Source organism: Macaca fascicularis, chromosome 8 (genome assembly GCF_037993035.2).
Source record: "Macaca fascicularis isolate 582-1 chromosome 8, T2T-MFA8v1.1".
Taxonomy (NCBI): domain Eukaryota; kingdom Metazoa; phylum Chordata; class Mammalia; order Primates; family Cercopithecidae; genus Macaca; species Macaca fascicularis.
This window is the reverse complement of record NC_088382.1, coordinates 109561744-109578372: the sequence shown is the minus strand read 5'-3', so window position 1 is coordinate 109578372 and position 16629 is coordinate 109561744. Positions and strand designations below refer to the sequence as shown.

Sequence of the window (16629 nt, the reverse complement as noted above, 5' to 3'; positions counted from 1 at the left end):
CTCCCTGGCTTCAGCCCCCTTTCCAGGGGAGTGAATGGCTCTGTCTCACTAGGGTTCCAGGCTCCACTGGGATACCAAAAAAAAAAAAAAAACCTGGAGCTAGCTCGGTGTCTGCCCAAATGGCTGCCTACTTTTGTGCTTGAAACCCAGGGCTCTGGTGGCATAGGCATCCAAGGGAATCTCCTGGCCTGCGGGTTGCAAAGACCGTGGGAAAAGCATAGTATCTGGGCTGGAGTGTATCGTTCCTTACGGCACAGTCCCTCATGGCTTCCCTTGGCTAGGGGAGGGAGTTCCCCAACCCCTTGCACTTCCCGGGTGAGGCAACACCCCACCCTGCTTCTGCTCACACTCCATGGGCTGTACCCACTGTCTAACCAGTCCCAATGAGATGAACCGGTACCTCAGGAGGAAATGCAGAAATCACCCTCCTTCTGTGTTGGTCTCGCTGGGAGCTGCAGACCTGAGCTGTTCCTATTCAGCCATCTTGCCAGATGAGGTACCTAAAATAGTCAAATTCATAGAAACAGAAAGTAGAATAGAGGTTGCCAGGGTCTAGGGATAGAAGGCAATGAGGAATTATTATTTAATGGGTACAGAGCTTCTGTTTCAGATAATGAAGTTCTAGAAATGAAAAGTAGTTGGTATGGACTACGTATTTTTGTTCCTCAAAATTCATACGTTGAAACTCTCATATTATTTTTAAAGACTAATTTGAAAGGCATGAAATGTTGTTCTTATTTTCATGGCTTTGATTAGTAGGGATATTGAAAAAATTGTCCATTTTTGTTAAGCAGTAGCATTTCCTCTTTGGGGAAGCTTCTGTGGTATCTCTTCTTTACTCCTCTGTTGGCTTTTTTCCTTAAAGATTTGTATTAAATGAAATGCAATTATGCATGGTTCTTTTTTGTTATAATTACTTCAAATGTGTTTTTCTCTTAAATTTGGGTAAGTTATTTTTTTCTTTTTTTAAAGAAATTTAATTAATTTTTTATTTGTCTAGATTTAGGAGTACAAGTGCAGTTGTGTTACGTGGGTATGTTGTGTGTGGTAAAGTCTAGGCTTTGAAGTATACTCATCACCCAAATAGTGTATGTTGTACCCAACAGGTTGTATTTCATCCTTCACTTGCCTCCCACTCTCCCAACTTTTGGAGTCACCAGTGTCTGTTACTCTACTCTGTATGTCTGTGTGTACCTATCATTTAGCTCCCACTTACAAGTGAGAACATGTGGTTTTTGACTTTCTGTTTCTGAGTAAGAACATGACCTAAATTTCTAATGAGTGTTGCTAATTAAATTATCTATGAAACACCCTTTTCCTAGAATATTATCTGTTGAAAGTGATTATATTCATTTTATCATTCAGCAAACCTTTTAGTGCATAAGATCATTCATCCACTGAAAATGGTGATGTAACTTATTAATTTCATCATTCAGCAAATTATTTGAGTGCATACTATGTGGCAGACACTGTTCTACAGCAGATAAACAATGGTAAATAATACAAAGGCCCAGTGTACATTCCAGTTCTATATTTTCACATTTTCACAACATATTCTACATGAAAAGGCAGATTTAAAAAGAGCAAATATAGTTAGATTCTATTTGTATAAAATTTATATAATAAAATATAAAGATTAAAATTGTGAATCTACACATTTTCCCTAGTGAGAAATATGGATGGATGTTCATGAAAATGTTTATAGTGGTTTTTCTTGGATTCCAGAATTTGGGAATGATTTTTACATTCAACTTAATCATTTCTCTCATTTATTTTAAAGCATTTTTATATTAGTATGAAATAAAATTAAAGATCAAAGCAGGAGACTGTCACATTAGTGATATTGACTTGATGAAACCTCAAGTGCAGCACTCACTATGAAATATTGTGTTGTATGATGTTACAACTCCTTAACCATAATTTTATATTAACATAGCATTATCTTTTTTGGGGAATAATTTAATTTAATATAATTACAGGATGGAATCAAACAATATGCAAATACTTCAGTGCCTGCTATCAAAACTGCTCTACTCAGTGATTCCTTCCTAGGCCTCCAACCATATGGCCGACAGGTAAGCATGCAAGATGGTGCAGACCTCATTTCCCCTCTAGAGCACTGGATAGTGGAATGCAGCAACTCAGTCATTGTACAGTACTAGAAATGTGTTTGTTTGAAAATAAGCCTACAATTATAATAGTAGGAGAGATTGAAGGGAGTTTCTTTGAGCCTTCAGAGAGCGTTAAAATTTCAGCCAATCCCAGATAGTTTAATAAAGAAAAATAACTTCTTGAGATACATGAGGAAGACTTAAATTGCAGAAGTTGAAATGATCACCTTGTTGGAAAAGCAAATAAGACAGATACGGTGTAATAGAGAGAACAAGATGGAATATATATAGGATGTTGTATTCTTGGGTTAAAAAATGACAGAAGAATGTCAAATGCTTAGTCTCAAATTTTTAGTTTTTTGAAGTAGTCATAAAATTAACCATACATGGCCACCAACCAATACATTATGGTGTCTGTGTTCACATTTACATTTATAACTAGTACATTACTGTTACTTCCCTGAAATTTCATATGTTTAACTTATGTCTATTTTTGATGACTTGTATTGAAAGCATTTGTATCTTGGGATAATACTAACTCAAGAAACAATCTTTTTGGCATTTAGGAATGTCAAGTAAGTTCAGTTACCCAGCTAAGATAACTGGCCAGCTATAAAGCTATTATTGAGAGAAGAGAAATATCCAATTTTGTGGAACTGTATACTGAAAGAGATATCTAAAAGCCTATGATACCTAGTAAATAATACCATTCATTAGCAAATGGCTAGCATTAAATTTTAGAAACAGTGTGAAAGAGGGAAATGTCCAGTTAGAGATACTAGGTTTCTTCTTCTTTTTTTTTTTTTTTTTTTTGAGGCTGGGTCTTGCTCTGTCACCCAGGCCGGAGTGCAGTGGTACGGTAACTCTTTGCAGGTTAAAAGGTGTAAGGGCTCTTTGCAACCTCAACTTCCTAGGCTCAAGGAATCCTTACTTCAGTCTGCCAAGTAACTGGGACTACAGGCGCACACCACCATGCCTGGCTAATTTTTTTGTATTTTTTGTAGATATAAGGTTTCGCCATATTTCCCAGGCTGGTCTCAAACTCCTGGACTTGTGCAATCCTCACACCTTAACCTCCCAAAGTGCTAGGATTACAGTCGTGAGGTAACAGGCTTCTAATCTTTGTTTTATCACAAGTCAGTATTAACCCCGAAACCTGGATATAATCACATAATTTCCTTTGAGCCACTTACCTTATCTGTTAAAAGAGAGAGCGAGTAAGGGATGATGATGATGATGATGATGATGATGATGATGATGCTATCTTGTCATATTCAAGATTTTTGTAAGAAACTAAAAAATTTTTAGAAACCAAAGATATTTTATAAATATAAATGTAGCTTATTATGACTTCTGTTTAAAGTATACATGTTGAATTACTTTAGCAATTTGTAAAGTAATAATACACTGACATTTTGTAAATGTAGATACCCTATACAGTTGTTCCTCAGTATCCACTGTGAGGTGGTTCCAAGACTACCTGCAGATTTCAAAATCTGAAGATGCTCATGTCCCTGATATAAAACAACATGGTATTTGCATATAACCTATCCACATCCTCCCATATACTTTGAATCACCTCTAGATTACACATATTACCTAAGTATTATACTATAGCATAAGTAAATGCTATGTATATAGTTATACTATATATTTTATTTGTATTATGTTTTGTTGATTTTAAAAAATATTTTTGATCTGCAATTGGGTTGAATCTGAAGATGCAGAAGCTGTGGATGTGAAGGGCTCACTGTATATGCATTTGTTTTAAATAGATTTTGCACATTGAAGAATTATAATGAATCCAAATGCAAAATTACTCTCCCCCTAAAACTTGATTTACGTCAAATGGAATATATAGAGATCTTTCCTAAGCACTAAATTTAATATCAAATTGAATATATAAAGATGACTGAATAGCTATCAAGATATCTGTAAAGCTTTTGTTAACATTGATTCACTGAGAAATAGAATATCACCACCCTCACGTTCCCACCCCATCTCCTCCCTTCGAACCAGGGAATTTAAATATTTTGTCAAGGCTATGGAAGAAAATACACTTACTTTATCATAAATATTTGTATGAAAATGGACTAAGGTAGGTTGATAATAATTTGTGGTACCCAGTTAAAAGGTGACCTGGGCACGTTCAGTTGGTGAAAATTCATATCATTATAAACTTGTGATGTGCACTTTTCTTTATGTGTGTTATACTTTAATACAAATTTAAATGAAGAGGCTGATAGAAGACATCTTACCTTCAGTTTATTTCCTAAGGCAAACATTTCAGAATTAACTTTGAAAATTGTTTTTTTAGCCAACCTGGTGCTACTCAAAGTATATAGAAGCCTTAGAACAGGAGAGAATTCTTCTTAAGATCCAAGAAGAACTAGAAAAAAAGTTGTTTGCAGGTAATTTTTGCTTTTTGCCTACAAGGTTACTTTTTTGTCTTTTATCACAGATTAATTTTAGAAGACTTTGCCAATATTTACTTTACTGTTTTTCTTATCTCTTTTATTTTCACGCAGGCTTGCAACCTCTCACAAATTTTAAGGCTAGTGCTTCAACTATGTCTTTGAAAAAGAATATGTCTGCCCACGGCAGCCAGAGTGAGTTCCCAGTGTAGTCTATCTTCAGTTCTTTCTTTCTTTTTGTTGGAGTTCTGCCTCTCACCTGGCCATTCAGAATGTACAGGGAGGAAGCGGGGAGGACCGACCCCTCCACCCTGTTCTGCCCCCCAACCCAGGAGAATTTCTCCATGTGTGTGAATCCTGCTTCTCTCTGTCTCGATTCCTCTCCTCTGCTACGGAGGAAAGACTAACATATATACATAAAACTTCATGTCTTTTCCAGAGTGACAGCATTCATGTGAGTGTTTCCATCCTGCTGCTGATAGGCTCAAGGTATGTCATAGTCTGAATGTTGGTTGGTCCCACACATGTCCTCTTAATACACTCATTCATGTACATGCACGCATGCACATACACACAGCATACCACACATATAACATGTCCCACTAATAAATCGATGGGGAGGAAAGCCTTGCCTCCCTTTTGAATGGCACAGTCTCCTAAGAAGTAAGGCCTCTGGAGAGTAACCATGTATTGCTTTTATTTACTCCTTGTCTGTTCTCTTCTGCAAAGAACATATATGGAAGAATGGGCTATAGTTCAGTTTTCCCAAGATTTTCTAAGCTGGGAATATTAGAAGGAGCTTAAAATTTAAAAAAACAACAAAAAACAAAAAAAAACCCAAAACAACAACAACAACAACAAAAACACTAAAAATTGAGGGCCCTTCTCCCATGCAGATTCTGAGGTGATTATACAGTTTTGATTGGATACTAGTGTTAGAGTTTAAGAAAGCCTTACAAAGTAGTCTAGTAGTATAATGTAGTACAACATGTAATTCATTGACCTAATACTTGAAGAACCGAGTTAAATGTCCTGTTTCTTTTATCTTTTGCCTTGTAGATTAGCTTTTTGGTTTCTTAACATCCTTAGTTTTCTGGTTCTTGGGAGGTTTGATGAGTAGGCCTTAATGTTCTTAGGCTACTCATTGTTTTTCTCTTCTAGTTTACCCTAGCCTCTACATTCTTTTGCCCATTTCTCCACCCCTCAGGCCAGCCTCATAGTCCCTCTAACATTTGCTGACACTCCTGCTCACTTTTTGATCCCTATGACAGCTGTATTATTCCGTTCTCATGCTGCTATGAAGAAATACCTGAGATTGGGTAATTTATAAAGGAAAGAGGTTTAATTGACTCACAGTTCCATGTGGCTGGGGAAACCTCAGGAAACTTACAATCATGGCTGAAGGGGAAGCAAACATGTCCTTCTTCAAGAGTCAGCAGGAGACAGAAGTGCCAAGCAAAAGTGGGGAAAGACCCTTATAAAACCATCGGATCTCATGTGAACTCACTCACTATCATGAGAACAGCCTGAGGGTAACCACCCCCATGATTCAGTTACCTCCCACTGGGTCCCTCCCATGACATGTGGGAATTATGGGAACTACAAAACGAGATTTCGATGGGGACACAGCCAAAGCATATCAAGAAACTCTATGAAAGTTTTTTGTTGTTTTGCATTTATATTTGCATTTATATTTTTTTATATAGATGTTTATATTTTCATCCATTTATTTTTACTTTGCAGGAATTCTTTAAACCAGATTTTGCTGACATGAGAAGCTCCAGTGATTTGTTTTTTTGAAGGTCTGTATCAGAACAAGCCTAACATCTAAATAAAGTTTGATTCTCAATTATCCAGATGGATAAATAAAGAAAATTTGGCTTGTCTTACTCTTGCAGTTTTAAAATTATAGCTATTCTGTACACATGACATACAAGACTATAAGAATTGTTTAACTTATTTAGAATAAAACAACTACTATCTAGGTTTGAAGAACCAAAATGTTTTGCTTATCACAGTCATTAAGGAAGTATAATGCTATGTTCCTCAAGTCACCTTTCAACAAATATTCCTTGAGCATTTACTGTATTTGGTTAACAGATGTATTCAGCAGGTGATTAGGGGACAAATATTCCAAGTGGTAAATTGACCCAAAACATAAAAGAAGAGCCTTCCCTACCCCATCCCCAACTCTAAAGGAACTAAGTTGTTATTATTATTATTATTATTATTAGTAGTAGTAGTAGTAGTAGTAGTAGTAGTAGTAGTAGTAGTAGAGATGGTGTCTCACTCTGTTGCCCAGGCTGGAGTACATTAACACGATCTTGGCTCACTGCAACCTCTGCCCCCTGGGTTCAAGTGATTCTCCTGCCTCAGCCTCCCGAGTAGCTGGGACTACAGGCATGTGCCATCACGCCTGGCTAATTTTTGTATTTTAGTAGAGACAGGGTTTTGCCACGTCGGCCAGGCTGGTCTCAAACTCCTGACATCAAGGGATCTGCCTGCCTAGGCTTTCCAAAGTGATGGGATTACAGGCATAAGCCACCATGCCCTGCCAGGAACTATATATTAAAGCAGTGGTTCTCAGACTATAGTGTGCTTAAGACTTACTTGTGACATTTGCTAGCAACGTGCATTCCCAAGCCCCCTCCCTGAGTGTCGCATTCAGTAGTTCTTGGGCTGGACCCAGGAATCTCACTCTTTAACAGACACCTGAAGTGACTCTGATGCAATGTGCCATAAACCACTGTTCGAAATAAACTGTTATGGCAGCAAGAAAAGAGTGTCAAAAGGTAAAAGCCACCTTATTAACTGGAACTATATTGTGGCAAAGAGAACCCAGACATATACCCTCCTATACTTTTCCTGGAAGAAAAGGAGAGTGTGTAAGAAATGACCTGGGAGAATCATCTGGGAGCCTTGTGACTCAAGAGCTCTGAGGTATGACCTAGATCACCACATTGGAAGCCCTGGACTTCCAGTTTTGTATAATCCCAGAAAGCATTTTCAAAGCAGAAACTGCCACTCCAGATTATCTGAAGAGTTAGATATTTTAAATGGGTAAACTATTAGGAGATCTACTTCAGAGATCATTTTTTTCTTCTAAAGCAGTGGGCTTTCAGTAGTGTTTGTTTGTTTGTTTTATAATCATTGGAACCCTGTAGTTTCCTGTGCTCCTACAGTGCCACATACCCTGTAGTGTAGTGGCCATGAAGTTTCCTTTTCTTCTGACTTCTACTCTTGTGCTGTCTTCTCTGGTTTTAATTGAGCATTTTATATGATTCCATTTTCTCTCCTCTCTTAGCATATCAATTATACCTTCTAAATTTTTCTTATTCATTGCCCTAGAGTTTGCAATTTATATTTACTACTAATAAAAGTCCACCTTCAAATGACACGATAGTGCTTCAAGGGTAGTGCAAGTACCTTATAACAGAGTGTTCCCAATCTCTCCCTCCTCCCCTTTATCGCAATGTTGTCATTCATTTCTCTTATCCATAAGCTATATTCACTGAACACATTGTTGCTATTACTATTTTGAACAAACTGTTATCTGTTAGATCAGTTAAGAATGAAAAAAATAAAACATATTATTTTACCTTTTTCCTTTATTCCTTTTCTGATGCTTTTTCTTTCTTTTTATAGGTCTGCATTTCTGACCTATATAATTTTCCTTCTCTCTGAAGAACTACTTTTAACATTCCTTGCAAGGCAGATCTACTGGAAACAAATTCCTTTGATTTTGTTTGCCTTAAAAAGTCTTTATTTCTCCTTTACTTTTAAATGATAATTTCATAGAACACAGAATTCTAGGTTAGTGGGATTTTTTTTTTCCTTTCAACACTTAAAATATTTCACTCTACTCTCCTCTTGCTTGCATGGTTTCTGAAGATAAATCAGATGTAATTCTTATCTTTGCTCCTCTATAGGTATTGTTTCCACTGCTACCCTCTGGCTTCTTTGAAGGTTTTCTCTTTGTCTTTGATTTTCTGCAAATAGAAATATGCTATTCCTAGGTATAGATTTTTTTGGCATTATCCTACTTGGTGTTCTCAAAACTTCCTGGATCTGTGGTTTGATGTCTATCATTAATTTTGGAAAATCCTTAGTCATTATTACTTCAAATATTTATTCTCTTCCTTTCTTTCTTTTCCTTCTGGTATTTCTATTATATATATTTACCCTCCCCCCCACCTTTTTTGTCCCACAGTTCTTGGATATTCTATTCTGTCTTCTTCATTCTATTTTCTCTTTGCATTTCAGTTCTGGAAGTTTTTATTGATCTCTCTTCAAGTGCAGTTATTTTTTCCTCAGCTGTATGTAGTCTGTTGATGACCCCATCAATAGCATTCTTCATTTCTATTTGATTTTTTTCTTAGACTTTCCCTCTCTGTGCTTACACTGCCCATCTGTTCTTGTATGTTATCTAATTTTTAAATTAGAGCTTGTAGCATGTTAATCATAGTTATTTTAACTTTCTATTCTGATAATTCCAATAACTCTGTCTTATCTGAGTCTGGTTCTGATGCTTGCTTTGTCTCTTCAGACTGTTTTTTGCCTTTTTGCATGCCTTGTAATTTTTTTCTTGGAAGCAAGACATGATGTATTAGATAAACGGATATGAGGTCAGTAGGTCTTAAGTGTAAAATTTCATGTTTTTCTGGCTAGGAGTTAGGCTGTATTTACTGTTTGCTGTAGCGGTGGCATTAGAGGCTGAAATTTCCTCTATGCCTTTGTTTTTCTCTCCCCTGTTGTTTTGGGCTTTTCATAGAGACTCTTTGATACAGTGCCTGAGACTTGAAGTTCTCTTAGCTAAAATCTCTGTTATTATACAACAGACCTATTGATGTGGTGGTAGGGCGGGAGAAGGGGAAAGCATTTTATAGTTCCATGATTAGGTTCTCAGTGTTTTATTGAAACTAAGTTGGGTATTTATTTCCCTTCCCCTAGGTTGTTAGGGCTTTGGTAAAACCCTCTTCTGTTAGGTTCCGGTAAAATAGTTTCCCTTGAGTCAGGCCTTGTTAAGAATAGAAAACTCTTGGTGTGTTTCAAAATGGTGACTTTATTCCTCCCTCTGCCAGAGCAGATGAGGATTTTTCTCTGGTCTTCAAGGGAGAACCTGATGGGCCTCCTGTAGGTAAAACTCAAGAAAGTATGGATGCGCCCCAAGACTGGACTTCCTCAGAATCTTTAATTCTCAAGTTAGTCGACACTAAGCCTCCAGAAATTTGTTAATTACAGTTTCAAGTATTCCTCCAGATAGTGGCTGCAGCTGCAGGCTCCTGCTCCCACTAAGCTGTAATTGTCTGTATCTGCCCGTCTATCTCCAGTTTTAGTGGCAGCAGTTTGCTCTATTACCATAATTCTTTGATGGATCCAAGAAGAGTTGTTGATTTTCAGTTTTTTCGGCATTTTTCTTGTTGTGAGGATGGTAATGATGACCTCCACATTCTTTACTTGGGCCCTGAAGTTTGATACCTGTATTTTTAAAGTATTTTGTAGTCAGTTTTGTGCTTAAGATAAAATTAAGAGGCCAGGCATTGTGGCTCATGCCTATAATCCAAGTGCTTTGGGGGGCTAAGACAGGAGGATTGCTTGAAGCTAGGAGTTTAAGACCAGCCTGGACAACATAGTGAGAACCCATATCTACAAAAAAATGAAAATATTAGCTGGGTGTAGTGGTGCATGTGTGTAGTCCCAGCTATTTGGGAGGCTGAGGCAGGAGACTCACTTGAGCCCAGGAGTTTGAGGTTACAGTGAACTATGATCATGCCACTGCCCACCAGCCTGGGTGACAGAGCAAGACCCCGTCTCCAAAAAAAAGAAAAAAAAAAGGTTAATTTAATAATTTAAAGTTTTGTGTTATATATACATTTTAAATTGATGGTAATTTTGTATCATAAATATTTACATATTCCTTTTTAGCCTACCCTAAAAGCATCCCACAGCATGGGCTCATCCCAGTTTATGCCACCAGAGGCAATTTCCTTGTATTAATGTGCCCATGAAGTATCATCTGTAGTTCTACCAGTTTTTAACATTTCTTCAATGCGTCTTCTCCTTTTTCCCCTTCATTATTGGATGACTGTCTTATTCCAGAGCCTTATCACCTTGGATATGGGTCCTAATTAGTATCTCTTTCTCCTGCCTGTCCACTTTACAACCATCCTGAGTGATCTTTCTAAACCTTGTGAAATTCCCTTCTCTAAATACATCATTGAGATGATTGGTAAACCTGTTATTAGTAAAATAGAAGTTCTTCATTTAGCAAGATATACATATAAGGCCCCCCTATTGAGAGGTGAAGCCAGCTGGACTTCCTGGGTCGAGTGGGGACTTGGACAACTTTTCTGTCTAGCTAAAGGATTGTATATGCACCAATCAGCACTCTGTAAAAACACAGCAGTCAGTGCTCTCTGTCTAGCTAAAGGATTGTAAATGCACCAATCAGTGCTCTGTGTCTACCTAAAGGATTGTAAATGCACCAATCAACACTCTGTGTCTAGCTAAAGGATTGTAAACGCACCAATCAGCACTCTGTAAAAATGCACCAGTCAGTGCTCTGTGTCTAGCTAAAGGATTGTAAACACACCAATCAGCACTCTGTAAAAATGCACCAATCAGTGCTCTGTTTCTAGCTAAAGGATTGTAAATGCACCAATCAGCATGCTGCAAAATGGACCAATCAGCTCTCTGTAAAATGAACCAATCAGCAAGATGTGGGCGGGGCCAAATAAGGGAATAAAAGCTGGCCACCTGAGCCAGCAGTGGCTACCCTCTTGGATCCCTTTCCATGCTGTGGAAGCTTTGTTCTTTCGCGCTTCACAATAAATCTTACTGCTGCTCACTCTTTGGGTCCTCACTCCCTTTATGAGCTGTAACACTCACCACGAGGGTCTGTGGCTTCATTCCTGAAGTCAGCGAGACCACGAACCCACCAGGAGAAACAAACAACTCTGGACGTGCCACCTTTAAGAGCTGTAACACTCACTGCGAAGGTCTGCAACTTCACTCCTGAAGTCAGCGAGACCACAAACCCACGAGAAGAAAGAAACTCCAGACACATCTGAACATCTGAAGGAACAAACTCCAGACACACCATCTTTAAGAACTGTAACACTCACTGCGAGGGTCCGCGGCTTCATTCTTGAAGTCAGCGAGACCAAGAACTCACCGGAAGGAACCAATTCCGGACACACTATCTTCTGAGACATTCGGATCAGGCATTTGTTCTTCTGGGAAGCTATCTTTGGTATTCTTCCCTTACTACAGATGCCCCAAATAACTACAGAAGTTATCCTCTTCTGTCCTATCACTGTCTTGTTCACTGTTCTGTAATACAGCGTTAGTCACAATGATTGTAACTTTTAAATTATATGTGTGTATACCCTAATACAGTTGTTATTTGGCTTTCCATTCTATCACCTTATATAGAACATTTAAAATAGATGTATGTTAAATATTTGTTGAAAAAGATGAAGGAAATAGCTCCACTATAAAATTCCAGCAAGGTAAAAATCACTGCTCATCTAAGAAAGTTCAATATAATGCTATTCATAAAAAAGTGCCATTAATAGTCTTTATAATTATACATATATAGTAATATGGAATTTTATGTGAAGTGTGAAACTTTTGTCCTATCTACATCATTTTTCATATCTGTGTTATGTCTCTAAGATAATAAATTAATACTTCTTGAATCACATTAAATCACTTTAGGCTGGCATTTCTCAACCTCAGCACTAGTAACATTTTTGGCCAGATAACTATTTATTGTGGAGGGCTGTGCTGTGCATTGTAGGATGTTTAACAACGTCCCCGACCTCTTACCCATTATGCCAGTAGCACCTCTCCAGTTGTGGCAACTCAAAATATATTTAGATATTTTGCTACATCGTCTTTAGTTGAAAACCACTGCTTTGGACTTTTGGACATTTTTATGTTGTATTTTTTGAAATCTCTGATGATAATGGAATCTTTAAATTCTAATTCTATTTCATATACTTTTAAAAGTATCATACCTGCTAGCTCCGTAAAACTACCAACAGTGTCTTCTAAATCAGTGATGACTCATTTGTTTTAGTGAGTATCTATACTAAAGCCACTTGAATAATTTATTTCCTTTTACATAATCTTTGAAAACATAATGCCTAACAGAGATGCTCAGCCAATGTTTGTTGAATTAATAAAACTTAAAATAAGTTTTCTATTTACACTTAGTGTAACATAAACTATATTTTAGGTAATCTTAAAAGTGCCCTTAAATCTGATTTGGGTGTGTATAAATAAATAAGCAAATAAATTATAATAGTGTCATATTTTTGCATATGATGTGCTGCTTGATATTATAAATTCTCTTGAAGAAAGACAGCTCCCTTTTGGAATGTTCCTAGGATTTAAAAACAGACAAGGCTAGGTGCAGTGGCCCACACCTGTAATCTCAGCACTCTGGGGAAGCTAAGACAGGTGGATTGCTTGAGCCCAGGAGTTGGAGACCAACTGGGGAAACAAGGTGAAACATCTTCTCTAGAAAAAATACAAAAAGTTACCTGGCATGGTGGCACATGCCTGTAGTCCCCATTACTCAGGAGGCTGCAGTGAGAGGATTGCTTGAGCCTGGGGGGTCGAGGTTACAGTGAGCCATGATCATGCCACTGCACTTCAGCCTGGAAACCCTGTCAAAACAACAACAACAACAACAACAAGACAACCCCAGAAAGTACTAGGTATACTGTATCAACTTATATTCTTCAAAACAGGGTAAATTGAGCTCGTACTTTGTGTGTTTACATTATTATTTGAAGTAAATAAGTATGTTTTAAGAAGTTTTTTTAAACCAACCAAACATCAGTGAAATAAGTATATTTTGAAATAAATACAATGGTGAAATAATCCAAAAGTAATGTGGCCAGTTGGATCAGATTCAGCTTGTATATAATTTTTAAAAATAAGCAAATTTAGTATTAAAGGCATATATTAATTTATGTTATTTTTCTTTTTTTTTTTTTTTTTTTTTTTTGAGATGGAATCTCACTCTGTTCCCCAGGCTGGAGGGCAGTGATGTCATCTCGGCTCACTGCAACCTCTGCCCCTTGGGTTCAAGTGACTCCCCTGCCTCAGTCTCCCGAGTGTTGGGATTACAGGTGTGTGCCACCATGCCAGGCTAATTTTTTGTATTTTTAGTAGAGATGGGGTTTCACCATGTTAGCCAGGACGGTTTCGATCTTCTGACCTCATGATCTGCCCACGTCGGCCTCCCAAAGTGTTGGGATTACAGATGTGAGCCACCATGCCCGGCCAATTTATGTTATCTTCTTAAATGTGTATGTTCATCATTTGTCATATAATTGAAAATTACTTAATAGTACATAATCTGGAAAAAATTGCGTTTTCTTTTTAAATTGGCATACTCTCCAGAATTACAGTGAAATTTCTGCCTCAAAAAATAGATGCTATATATCCAATGATTCAGTAGAATTTGGTTCTGAACCAGGCATCGTGACTCACACCTGTAATCCCAGCACTTTGGGAGGCCCAGGTGGGAGGATAGCTTGAGCCCAGGAGTTTGAGACTAGCCTGGGCAACATAGTGAGACGCTGTCTCTACAAAAATTTTAAAAATTAGCTAAGAGCAGTGTTGAGTACCTAAAGTCCTAGCTACTCTGGAGGCTGAGGTGGGAGGATCACTTAAGCCCAAGAGTTCAGGGTTACAGTAAGCTATGATCATGCCACTGCACTCCAGCATGGATGACAGAGCAAGACCCTGTCTCAGAAAAGAAAAAAGAAAAGAAAAGAAAAAAGAGAAAAGAAAAGAAAAATTTAATTCTGGTCCTGGATCTGTTGCTGCCTTTCTGATTTGGGGCCATTTATTTAACCCCTTTAAGCCATAGTTTATTTTATTTTTTTTATAAAGAACTCAGGGTCCTTTTTTAGCTCAATATTATGTGATTCTATGAGTTTATAACATTAAAGCTTTTTAATGTATAACTGTCTATAGAGTTTTGGTCTATTTTTCAATGAGCACTTATTTTTATATTTTGAATTAGAGTCTTAGATCAAATTTTTCTGAGAAGAATAATTCAGTTGGATGTGGTAGCTCACGCCTATAATCCCAGCACTTTGGGAGGCCAAGGCAGGTGGATCACGAGGTCAGGAGATCGAAACCATCCTGGCCAACACGGTGAAACCCCATCTCTACTAAAAATACAAAAATTAGCTGGGCGTGGTGGCTCATGCCTGTAGTCCCAGCTACTCAGGAGGCTGAGGCAGGAGAATCGCTTCAACCAGGAGGCGGAGGTTGCAGTGAGCCAAGATCGTGCCACTGCACTCCAGCCTGGGCAACAGAGCAAGACTCTGTCTCAAAAAAAAAAAAAAAAAAAAAAGAATTCAACTTCTATACTATTTCCTTTTACAGAGTCAAATACTTAGGGTATTGCCTGGCCCTAAAATAGTTACTGTTCTAGAAAAAAAAAAATTCAACAGTACATGATAATAGTAAGTGGTACTCTCCCTCCTTACCGCCATTGTAACAGTGACAGAAAATGTGTTTCCCAACATATTTTCTACTCTTACTCCTTTTAGTAATGGAATCCCAAGTTTTTGTTGTGCCCATGGTGACCTAACTGGAGTTAACTGTCATTTCCCAATCTACCTCGCAGGTAGATACAGCCATCTGACCAAGTTCAGGCTTAGGGGTTGTGAAGAGAAGTGTATGATATCCGTTCAATACTTTTAAATAAATGAAAATGCTCGCCAACCATTTTCTCTCTTTTCCCTTTCTGTAAGCTGGGTCATAATTATGATGCTGGCTGGCAGCCTTTCAATATGTAGATGGAGTAGATGGAGCATCTAAGGAATTACGGAGCCTGGGTCTCTGGAAGACCTCATGAAAGAAAGCTGCCACACACTGGACTGCTATGTGAGATAAAAACAAATCCCTCTCTTGTCTGAGTCACTTTATTTGTGTGCCTTTTGCTACAGCAGCTTATCCTATACCTTAACTATGCAAAAATTACCTGCAGGAGTAGGGAACTACCAGAAGAACAAAAACCTAAAATATGTGGCATTGATTAAGCAGTCAGTCAGTGGGCAGCAAGGCAACAGATAATTGCAAGCTAGAAAGGTGGTGGCCAGACTGGGTGTCATGGCTCATGCCTTTAATCCCAGCACTTTGGGAGGCTGAGGCAGAAGGATTGCTTGAGTCTAGGAACTCAAGACTAGCCTGGACAACATAGTGAAACCTGTCTCTACAAAAAATAATAATAATAAAAAAACTAGCCAGGCATGGTAGCGCACCACCTGTAATCCCAGCTACTTTGGGTGGCTGAGGTGGGAGGATTGCTTGAGCCTGGGAGGTCGAGGCTGCAGTGAACTGTGGTTGTGCCACTGTACTCTAGCCTGGGTGACAAAGTGAGATCCTGTCTCTAAAAATAAAAATTTTAAAAAGGTGAAGATGGTGACCTTTGTAATACTATGACAAAATATTTGGTAAAACTGTTACTTGTGATAATTTGGAAGGCAGACCATGAGACTAGTAAGCCCATAGCTTTGTAAAGGAAGAGGTTAAAAAAAAGAATGTTGGTGTGTGTTTGTGTGTTGGTTGCCCGTTTCTGCTTTTAGCAAGATACGATGAAGATAAATCAGTCAAGCATTAACCAGTTTACAAGTAGAAATGGAAGAGAATACAACTCAACCAAGGGTGGCACACTCTCTGACTGTGGCTTGCAGTTAAAATTGGTGTAAAATCTAATAATTAGAAGCCTCAAAGTTGGGAAAGACAATTGCAACTATTCCCTGTAAAGCTGAGCCTTTGGTCATTGCCTTTTACAAAAGTTTCTCAGTAAGACCTTTCATCTGGACAATGGTAGCCCAGTAATAAAGGTCAAAGTAAAGGTGTTGCCATCCTAATCTAGCCTATTGTTTTAGATTACCTTAAAATAGCCACCATTAAATAATAGAGAGAGAACTGAGCTAAACACAAATGTGAAAAATAAGAGACTTCGCAGCCTTAAGAACTATGACCAGAAGAGATTTTGACATGGAACTGACTGGTAGTAAATAGACTTGAAGATTACTAAAATTGTGATAGAATTGTATTCCCAGCAA

The 16629-nt window shown here is 37.9% G+C and overlaps 1 protein-coding gene across 12 annotated transcripts in view; it reads left to right on the top strand.

Annotated features, from left to right (window-relative positions):
* The window catches only part of RGS22 (regulator of G protein signaling 22), a 152817-nt gene extending 146417 nt beyond the window's left edge, over positions 1 to 6400 (top strand). For all 12 annotated transcript variants that reach the window (XM_073999206.1, XM_073999209.1, XM_015455078.4 and 9 more), the window contains 5 exons: positions 1980 to 2075; positions 4429 to 4522; positions 4640 to 4720; positions 4965 to 5014; positions 6269 to 6400. In XM_073999206.1, the coding sequence (XP_073855307.1) occupies positions 1980 to 2075; positions 4429 to 4522; positions 4640 to 4720; positions 4965 to 4969 (276 nt within the window). In that variant the 3' untranslated portion in view covers positions 4970 to 5014; positions 6269 to 6400. The remainder of the gene's footprint in view (positions 1 to 1979; positions 2076 to 4428; positions 4523 to 4639; positions 4721 to 4964; positions 5015 to 6268) is intronic.
* Positions 6401 to 16629: the final 10229 nt, after the last annotated feature.